General features: G+C 53.9%; 3 protein-coding genes across 3 annotated transcripts; 2 read left to right on the forward strand and 1 right to left on the reverse strand.

Moving 5' to 3' along the window:
- The first annotated feature begins 152 nt into the window (after positions 1-152).
- Positions 153-2087, forward strand: BZA70DRAFT_187311 (general substrate transporter). The gene is made up of 2 exons (XM_064909997.1): positions 153-581; positions 632-2087. Exons 1-2 carry the CDS (start codon positions 313-315, stop codon positions 1989-1991), a joined length of 1629 nt encoding a protein of 542 aa, XP_064767909.1. The 5' UTR covers positions 153-312; the 3' UTR covers positions 1992-2087.
- A 4541-nt stretch (positions 2088-6628) lies between these two features.
- Positions 6629-8334, forward strand: BZA70DRAFT_187328 (major facilitator superfamily domain-containing protein). The gene is made up of 2 exons (XM_064909998.1): positions 6629-6967; positions 7021-8334. Exons 1-2 carry the CDS (start codon positions 6666-6668, stop codon positions 8300-8302), a joined length of 1584 nt encoding a protein of 527 aa, XP_064767910.1. The 5' UTR covers positions 6629-6665; the 3' UTR covers positions 8303-8334.
- A 148-nt stretch (positions 8335-8482) lies between these two features.
- On the reverse strand, positions 8483-10050 carry BZA70DRAFT_187333 (uncharacterized protein). The gene has a single exon (XM_064909999.1). The coding sequence runs from the start codon at positions 9698-9700 to the stop codon at positions 8504-8506; it is 1197 nt and encodes a 398-aa protein (XP_064767911.1). The 5' UTR covers positions 9701-10050; the 3' UTR covers positions 8483-8503.
- Between the last annotated feature and the right edge of the window lie 505 nt (positions 10051-10555).

The following is a 10555-nucleotide window of genomic DNA, read 5'->3' on the forward strand; positions in this document are numbered from 1 at the left end:
GTCGTACACACGAGGCCGTCCTCGGTCGCGCCACCCCCGCTGTCCCTTCACCAGCCAACTCCGGCTCAGCTTGAGCTCTGCCTCCCCGCGCTCTAATCGATCACGATGGCTGCTGCTTGCGCCAGTGTTCGAACCGCGCTTTTGCTTGCCCGTCCTTGTCCAAGCGCCTAGCCGCTGCCTGTCCTGACCCCACACTCTCCTTGTTCTCTCGCGACCTTTAAATACTGCCTGCCCCGCGACCTCTCCTTCCCCGCGTCCTGCTTTCCATCCCCACTCCTTTCCTCACTCTTACCTTTCCCTCCCCTACCCTCCATGGCAGCCTCCCAAGACCTCCAGCGCGAGGACACCTCCCTTCCGCTCGAGAAGAACTACAGCGACGACGAAGATGTCCACCGCGCAATCAACGCCATCGACATCACCGAGCGCGTCGAAAACGAGCGCTACACCCTCTTCTCCTGGCCCATGGTCCGGCTCATGCTCGTGCTTACTGTCGGGTATCTATGCGGTATCGTCAACGGCTATGATGGTAGTTTGATGGGTTCCATTAACGGCATGACCTCCTACCAGGATTTTTTCCATATGTATGCCTTCTCTACTTCTTTCTGTAATGTTCACCTCTGACTCTTTTTAGGACCTCCGCTGGCTCCTCCACCGGTATCATCTTCGCCATGTACAACATCGGCTCCCTCCCCGCCGTCCTCTTCACCGGCCCCATCAACGACCACTTCGGCCGCCGCTGGGGTATGTTCACCGGCGCCGCCATCATCATCATCGGCACCTGCATCGAAGCCCCCGCCAAAAACAAGGGAATGTTCCTCGCCGGCCGCTTTGTTCTTGGCTTTGGCGTTTCCTTTGCCTGTGTTTCTGGCCCCACTTATGTCTCTGAGATGGCGCATCCGGTGTATCGCGGTACCCTGCTCGGTCTCTACAACACCTGCTGGTACATCGGCTCCATCGTCGCCTCGTGGGTCTCCTACGGCTGCACCTACATGGACAGCTCGTACGCGTTCCGCATCCCGATTTGGTGCCAACTCTTCTCGTCCGTGATCATTCTCGCGTTTGTCTTCTTCATCCCCGAGTCGCCGCGATGGCTAGTCGAGAACGACCGCGCCGACGAAGCCCGCAAGATTCTCATCAAATACCACGGCAACGGCGACGAAGACCACCCGATCGTCGAGCTCGAGATGAAGGAAATGGAAGCCGCCTACGTGGTCGACTCGTCCAACAAGCGATGGTGGGACTACCGAGGCCTCTGGAACTCGCGCGCTGCTCGCAAGCGCATGTTTTGCGCGCTCGGCATGGCGGTCTTTGGCCAGTGGAGTGGAAACTCAATCACCTACTACTTCTCCGAGATTACCGACATGGCCGGCATCACCGACGAAGGCACCAAGCTCATGCTCAACGGAATCAACTCGCCTATCTGCTGGGTGGGCGCCGTGATTGGCGCGCGTCTTTGCGATTTCCTCAACCGCCGCGCGATGCTCATGTCCGCGATCTCGTTCTCGTCCGTGACGTTCGCGATCATGTGTCCGCTCGTCAAGTACGGTATGGCGGGGAACAAGTCTTCGTCGCGCGCGTCGCTGGCTATGGTTTACATTTTTGGTTTCTTCTTCTCAATGGGAATCACGCCCTTGCAGTCGATGTACATCGCCGAGGTGCTCGACACCGAGACCAGAGCGAAGGGTACCGCTGTCGGCAACTTCACCTCCAGCTTAGCATCGGCCGTGATCAACTACGGCAGTGGTCCCGCGTTCTCGCAGATCAAGTACTACTTCTACCTCGTCTTCATGGGCTGGGACATCATCGAAGTCATCGTCATCTACTTCTTCTTCGTCGAGACCCGCGGCCGTACGCTCGAGGAACTGGCCGAGGTGTTTGAAGACGAGCATCCCGTGCGCCGCTCGCTGATGAAGAAGGACGCGATCACGGTCGCGAGAATCATCGAGAAAAGAGGAGCGGTTGACGTCTTTGAGGCTGAGCTGAAGGCTTAATAACTCATCATCAATCTCATGGTGTTATTGTACTGCGTTGTCGTCTATTTGTTTAATTGTTGAAATAAGCACTGTTGTGTAATTTGTTTAGGTTCGGTACTGTTCTGCTTGCATAAAACCTGTAATTTAGTAAATTGAATATCTAATCACCACATCTCTTCTCTATTTATCATCATCCTCTGTCTCAGCCGGCTACTTGGCCAGGTACAAGAAATGCTTGTTCCTAATCCGAAGTGAAGAATAAGGTTTAAACGTCACGTGGATTTCCTTAAGCTGAGTGGACTCGGAAAACAAGGGGTAGCGCGGCTGAGTGTGCATGACGTTTAACAGCCAGGATTCTACAAACTTCAGGTAGACACGCACGCGACGTCGCTTGGAAGATATATAGAAAGACAGCAGGATAGATCACTTATATTAATATAGAAAGTTCTAGCTAAAATAAATATTCTGACATCTCTGCTCTTCTCGGGCACGCCGGCGATGATCTTATATGCCCTACACCCCCGCAAAGGCTACATTTGCGCGGTGTTTTCGGCGGACTGACAGTATCCAGTGCAGCAGCTCGCTGTGGTTCCGGTGCAGTCACAGAGGTAGTAGCCACTTCTCGTTCTCGATCTGGTCTTGGTTGAGGTTCTGGTGGAGGGTGCAGAGGAGCGGTCGATTCGTTGTCGTGGCTCGCTCAAGGTGAAAGACTCGGTGTCGACGGGATTGGGACATAACCGCCAATGACTGTCAAAGTCCGATAGACTCAGATTCTCGCCGTTTTTGAGTCTCTCTTGAATAACATGCGTGCAAGGTAGACCCATAGAACTTGAAAACAAGCCGGTGCAAGGATCAAGAGACTCCCCCTTGGCCTCCGTAGCTTCGACCTTCTTTTTAAACTCGTCGGACCTTGAGTAGAGCAAATGACGAGACCTTGTATCTTGCCGCACTATCAAACGGTCCGTTGATAGCAGTTATTTTTTTTCGTTTTTGGGAGATGTGTTGGGATTTTACATCAAAGATCTGGAATTCAAAGTCGACCGCGACGATATGCCAAGCGCGGTAGAGATCTCGCTGAGACGGCGACAGAAACTGCTTCAGAGAAGAACGTAGACCATCCGATCGCGACGTGGCCGCGCAAAAATGGGACACTCGATCAACCCAAGCTTTCACCAGCCTGGTTTTGTACGGATCCAGCCAGGTGTTGAAAATATAGTCGACCAGGACCGGGTGCTCTGCTCCAAACTGGTTCCGAAAGTCAGTTGTTCGTTGATTGTAAGTCTGCTCGTCTGGAGACTTTATGATGTTTGTCCATGATAGATTGAACGCCTGCCAGGCTTGGTTTGTAGCAAAGCCGGATTAGCAGCGCCGGAGTACTGCCGTGTTTACCCGAAAGACGCAAAGATGGTGGTTTGCCGATGGAAAGATCTGCTCGACCGCTTTGGTGCATGGTAAAGAAGGATCGGTTATGATGACTGACGGAAGTCTGATATCGTGAGTTGTGAGCATCTCGTGTAATTGCGTCAATGCCCATAGATAGTCATTGTCAGTTTCTCCTTGCATACACGCAAATGCGATGCAAAATGTCTTTTTGCAGGGCTCAACGCCGATAACTTCGAGTAAAGGAATCTTGAAGTCATTACTCTTACTCACGTTCAGCATTACCACGCCTGAGTAATGCCGAAAAAACTCGACTGAGTCATGATAAGCAAAGAACACGTGAGTGGTTCGATCCTGAGAATTTGTCGAAACCCGACTCCAGAACTTTTCATTTTGTAAACAGTCGACGAGGACCGCGTAAACCTCATCGAGAGTTTTGCGGCGACTTTCTGCGGTCTCGTCGTCACTGTCTGGTGGAGAAGGCCGAGATTGGTAGGCCGCAATGAACGCTTCGATGTCTCGTGCTGTGACTTCTGCGGGGACGCTTCGTATGATTGAATTCGGTCGATTGGGTGCTGTAACGAGATTGGGAGAAGGAGCAGCGGGCACGTCGGTAGGAGGTGAGGTAACTGGATCGGCAGGGCGAGCAGCGGGCTCATTCGCAAGATCGTGGTTGTGTGCAGCATATTGTTGACCAACCTGCTCCTGCTCATTGGGCGAGGTAACGCAATCGGCAGAGTAATCAGCGGGCTCGTCGGAAGGAGGTGGGGTTATGCCATCGACAGAGTAATCATCTGGCTCGTTGATAAAATCATAACTCTGTTCACCAACCTCATTGGGTGAAGTAGCGGAATCAACAGAGTAATCAACGGGCTCATCCGCAAGCTCGAGGCATCCTCAGCATATTGTCGATCAACCTCGTTGGGTGAGGTGACGCGATCAACAGAGTAAGCAGCGGGCACATTGACAAGATCATGATTATGTTGAGTATATTGTCGACCAACCCGATGCTTGACGTGCCAAAACCCCGCCAAAGTTTCTTTCGCCAAAATCGAGAATTGACAATCAGTCCTCGAAATCTTTGTCCGACTGAAACGATCTCTCGCCGACGACCCTGGACCTCCTCTTGCTCCACTGCAGAAACAATAAAGAGTAAGCCTGTGCTTATCGTCCACGCCTGACCGAGGCACGGAGATGGAGAAACCGCGAGGGGCTGCCCATGCGTCGATTGATCTGAGAAGTTCAAGGCGTGATTCGTAGGCGGCTTCGGGGGGGTAAAGAGAGTAGGGAGGCCATGTTGTTCCTTCGTGAATTGGAGAGGACGTGGTTATGCACAGCAAATCGTTGATCACGCCGGTGACACACGCACCATTCGCTGGTAGAGATTTCTCTAACCCAAACGGAGTATTGACAGTTGGTCTTCTTGCTCGACGAGTCCCGTCTCTTCTCTGTCCTTTGGGCGGGTGGACGGCCAAGGCACTCGCAAGCAAAAGTCACTTTAAGCTTGTTTGCAACGTTCCTATCTGATCGACGCGTAAAAAAAGCAAAGCCGTGAGACGCTGCCCATTCATTCAGTGACTTCTTAGCATCTTCTAGTGAAACATATACGGTCTCGGGGGGCAGAGTGGGAGGGAGAGAGGCCATTTTGCTGCTTCGGGACGCGTCGTGAGAAGACGAGGACGCGTCGAAGTCGTTTCAGTGATGCCAATACGCGAGCTAACTCTTAAGTAGGACCATTCGATGACTAATATATTACGTTATGAGTGAAGGATATCGACGGTCTACAGAGAGAGTACTCACCGGTATCTGATTATTACATGCATTATATAAGGAAGATGTTTATAGAATATCGACCACTGATTAAAACATTGCTGTGCAGTTGATAACAGAGACCTCGAGCAGCAGCAAAAGACCTTGGCAAGCCCGCCATGACTTCGTCGCCATGCCTTTGTCGATACTAGTTCCAACTCTACTCCCTCTACTAACCACAGATTTATCATCACCACCATCTCCCTGACTAACTCCCGCAGCTCTCAACAAAGTATGGTTTGAGTAGATGCGCGAAGGTTTAGTTTAATGGAATGGGCGTCGGAGGACCTATCCGCTATCGGCTCGCTATCATCTGTCAACCGAGTCACCGGCGAGGAAGTTGACGTGTTCGAGGAACTTAAGATAAGAGCAGAGGAGGTTAAGACCGATAAGCACAGCCGATGCTTCGTAGGCCAGGCAATTGACTGATCAGATAGAGATTACTGAACAGCACGGCAGAGACAAAGAGCACCGTGCGCTTGCGCTCTTCTCTGGAAAAAAAACCGAGAAATAAGCAGGGGCCTGGCGCAGAGCAAGGGCCATCGGGATCGCCTCCAGACGGCGGCAGAGCAGCGGCAGCAGAGGAGGTTGACGAGATAGACAATGAAGGGACGCGTGGTGCGTTCACGTTAGCCCCGCCACTACCGCGACCCTTATCTCCCGCTGCTTCCGTGGTCTCTCTGCCTCCGCCCGTCCCTGCGATGCCGGATATCCGTGACATACATCCTCAACAAGAACAAAGACAAGCATTAGCCAAGGCTCGCTCTCGGCATGCGCCGGGATTGGCGTCGGATTGGCAACGACGAGCGAGACAACGGGAGGAAGAGGCGGGTGCCTGAGCGGATGCTGAGAAACTCAAACTTATCGGCTGCTATCTAAAGCCTATCCACGACATCATTCGGATGTGCTGCCGCTGTTCTGTGATGTTGCTGTTAATGCTGATGCTGTTGCTGTTTGCAAGTGATTTTACAATATCAAATATCTGATTATAATCTATAGACATCTATGCTATTCACCAAAAAGATACCAAGTCATAGAAAATAAAAAAGAGGGACCAGGGATCTCTTCCCTGTTCGCACCCGATCACCACCCGTCTGACAGCTAACCACCTCGCAGCTAGCAACCAGCAGCCACCAGCAGCACCTAGAATGCAACCATCTCTGCCCAACAACCCCTATCAACCTCGTCAACAGCATACAATCACGCGATATAATGCTCACCTCACTTCGAGCTGCTATACAAGCAATATCGCACAGAGTCGATTAGATATCGCCTCGACAGCACTATCGGCCCCGATGTGGTTTCAACTGTCACTTCGTGGCCTCTGACGTTGCCATCTCTTGACGATGATAAGACGCCTGCCGCTGCCCGTGGCTAGCCTCTTTTTGAGTCACTCGGACTACTGTCCTACCATCCACCTATATATATCCATCCACCACCTCCCCCCTCCTTTCCTCTCCCCCTCCTCACGCCACCCCTCTCTCACCCCCCTCTCTTCTCACAATGGGCCTCTCCGACACCCTCAAAATCAGCACGACCGAAAAGAACGCTGTCGCAGTCGACGCCGTCGAACTCGACCAGTACAGCGGCGCCGAGTCCGACGACGCCCAGACAGCGCAGACGACGGCCTACACCACCGACGGCAAAAAGACATGGCGCGAGCGGTTGGCGTGGTACGATCCTGGAATGGACAAGCGCGAGAAGATGCTGCTGTTCAAGATTGACTGTCTGATCTTGACCTACACCTGTATCGCGTCCTTCAGTTTGAACTTGGATATCAACAACGTCAAGAACGCCTATGTCAGGTAAGCACGAACTAGCTGTTCTGCTTGAGAGAGTAACTGCTAACAAGACCTAGTGGAATGAAAGAGGACCTGGATCTGGTCGGCAACGAGCTTAACTACCTGACAGTCATCAACCAAGCGCCCTACTGCGTGTTTATGATTCCCGGCACCCTTCTCCTCACGCGTTTCCGCCCGAGCGTCATCCTGCCAATCTGCGAAGTAGGCTGGGGCGTCTTCACCGTGACCTGCGCGTTCATCCACAGCCTCAACGAGCTCTACGCGTTCCGCTTCATGGTCGGTTTCTTCGGCGCGATCTCCTACTCCGGCTCCATCTTCATCATCGGCTCCTGGTACAAGAAATCCGAGGTCTCGCGCCGCCTCGGCCTCTACGCCGTCTCCTCCCCGCTCGGTTCCATGTTCTCGGGATACCTGCAGTCCGCGGCCTACACGAACCTCAACGGCACCAACGGCCTCGAGGGCTGGCGCTGGCTGTTCATCATATGCGCTCTCATCACCTTCCCCTGCGCCATCTGGGGCGCGGTCGCGATCCCGGACCAGCCGCGCAACACGCGGTGCTGGTTCCTCACGAAGGAAGACCGCGAGCTCGCCAACCAACGGATGGAGTCCGAGGGCGTGCAGTCCGTCAAGACGCGGTTCGAGTGGTCGACGGTGATCAAGTGCATGACGTACTGGAAATGGTACCTTTTCGTCGGCGCGTGGTGTCTGCTCGACCAGAACGAGCAGGGCCTGACTGTTCCGATCACGCTCTACCTCAAGGCGCACTCCGACCGCTTCTCGGTCCCGCAGATCAACAACATCCCCACCGTCGTCAACGCGATCAGCGTCGTGGCCACCCTCATCGCAACCTGGTACGCCGACAAAACAAGCAAACCATTCATCCCCTCCGTCATGGTCGTCGTCCTGTTCTCGGTCGCGCAGTACATGCTCCTGGCGTGGAACATTTCCGAAAAAGCAAAGTTCTTCGCCTGGTTCATCTCGGGCGTGATCAACGCCATGCAAGCACTGCTCATGACCTGGGCCTCTGTCGAAACCCGTTCGGACCCGGACGAGCGCGCGTTCATTGTCTCGTCGATGAACTGTCTCGGGAACTTACTCAAGACCGGCACAAACATCGTCTGCTTCCCGACCGTCGACGCGCCGCGGTTCAAGACTGGGTTCTTGTGGATGAGCATCACGGGTACGATCATGATTGTCTGGATCCCTGTCCTGCAGCTGTTTACGATGTGGGAGCATCGCAAGGTTGCTAGGTTGGAGGGCGAGAGGGTCGAGGATGTTGAGAATATTGAGGCTAGTCAGCGTGAGTCGGCGAGCGAGTTGAATATGGCGGAAAAGTAATCTACATAAAAGTGACGTCTTTGCAATATAACATTCAATATTTCATCAATCCATTTACTCATACAAAAGTACATTACAAAACAACTACAAACAACTACGACTACTTGAAAGTGATCTAGGTGACGCCGTTGCAATATATAACATTCAATACTTCATCAATTATCATTTATTCATATAAAAGTACATCACAAACAACCACAGCTACTTAAAAGTAATCCTTCCCACCTTCGGATAAGTAGTCCCATTCTTATCCTGATACGAGAAATGCACTCTCACCTTCTGCCCGATCGTCGCGCCCTCCTGCGCTCCAAAGACCGGATGCGCAACCCCGCCATAATTATAGCTCTTTCCCGGGCTCGTTTCCCAAATCACCGTGTTTGTGACGTTCCAGGGCCCGAGCGGCGTCGGGGCCGTGATGACGCGGAACTTGCTATCCACCCAGCCGTTGAAGAAGATGAGCAGGTACTGGTTGTGGAATTCGGAGTAGAAGACGGTGCCGGAGGAGAACGGCATCGTGCCTTGGATCACGGCGCTGGATTTTCGGCGCGCGGTAGGCACGGGCTGGTCCGAGGACCAGGTCGAGGTGCTGGCGTCCCAGTACTTGTACGCGGAGGAGTCCCAGAAGTCGTCGGCGGGGACGGAAGCGACGTGCACGTCGTAGCTGGAGGAGTATTTCGAGTCGAGCGCGTAGAGGTAGACGACGTGGTTGACGACCATGCTCGCGAACGAGCCGTACGCGTAAGTTGTGTTTGCAAACGCGAGCTGCGTCCAGCGCTTGACGCCCATGATGTTGCTCGTGCTGTCGATCTGGTACTTTGCGACGGTGTTGCCGAGCACGTACGACGACGAGCTCGAGCTGTATTTCTTGACGTGGAAGAAATGCGCCGCCGACGTCTCCGAGAGCTGCACGCAGTTGGTGTAGGTCCAGAACGCGTACCGCGTCGACGTCTTCTTGGACGCGGTCGCCTCGGCGGTCGACATCGGGATCGGCTGGAAGTAGCCGACCGAGTTTGACATTGTGTAATCGTACAGCGCGGTCGGATCATCAAAGTCGCGCACCATCCCCATGCTATTCGACGCAAACCCCGCGAGCTTGCCGGAGGTGGCGGACGTGTACGCTGTCGTGTCGTCAAAGACAAAGAACGTGCGGTTGTTGAGCGTGCAGCTGCCGCCGCCGTCGCGGTAGATCTGGTACGTGTTGCTCGGGTCCACGAGCGCGCCGTACTCTTCCTTGCCTTTGACGGAGATCGCGCGGGACATTGCGCCCACGTTGTATTTCTGCGAGGACCAGCGCACGGGGTTGGTGTAGGTCGGGACCGAGAACGAGGTCGATGCGGTCGCGGTCGCGGCCACGGCTGCGCGGGCGGCGAAGAGGATGCAGAGGATATAGCAGATCATCTTAGCAGCAGCTAGTATGGTGGCAATAACGCGTTCATGTATGTGCGAGTGGGCATCTTTATACCACACGCATCCTGCCTCGAGCACACCCACAATCCATATGGGGGCAGAGATGCCAACCTCTCGGTTCGCGCACTAGCTTACCAACCCAGCGAGTGAGCAAGTACACGGTGCAAGGTACATACGGGTTCGGGCTCGTCAGCCGACAAGAGGCACGGGCGCGAAGAATGACAAGAGGATGAGCAGGAGGGCGTTGCCAAGAAGGGGGCACCAGGGGCGGGAAAGATCCAAGGGAGAGGAGAAGAGAGAAGAGATCTTGGAGTGTGAGATGGAGATGATGTAAGAGAGACAGTGAACCAGGGACCTGGACCAGCGGTACCTCAGAGAAGCGCATCCAAGACAGAACGAAGAAGAAAGAGGGGACGAAGAAGGCAAGGAAATGCGGGATGATGAGCTGACGCCAGCTTGGACCCTGGCCTATCATCCAAAGTTCTAAACTTCGGCTCGAGACCGACCAGCGTGCGCGTGCGCCGGGGCCGATGAGCGATGCGCTCGCGGTGTTAAGCTGAGTTCTAACTTCATCTCGTCCCTCGAAGCGAGCCGAAGTGCCTGGCGTACGCTGCTATCGCTCATCACCTTCGTCCCCGTCGGACGCACATCTGCTTCAGCCTTCGATCTGATATCTATCCAATCATTTCAATCATTCCAGAGCGGTTCTTGGTCCCAGTGCGCACGGTGCTCTAAAAACGCAAACTACTGCACCCCTCTCCGCCCAGCCTGCGATCCAATCCACGCACTCTTTCCGCCGTTGGACGAGGATAAATATCCAAAGTCTAAACCTACGCGTATATCTGA

The sequence above is a fragment of the Myxozyma melibiosi genome, assembly GCF_037950935.1.
Source record: "Myxozyma melibiosi strain Phaff 52-87 chromosome Unknown BZA70scaffold_7, whole genome shotgun sequence".
In the NCBI taxonomy this organism is placed as follows: Eukaryota; Fungi; Ascomycota; class Lipomycetes; order Lipomycetales; family Lipomycetaceae; genus Myxozyma; species Myxozyma melibiosi.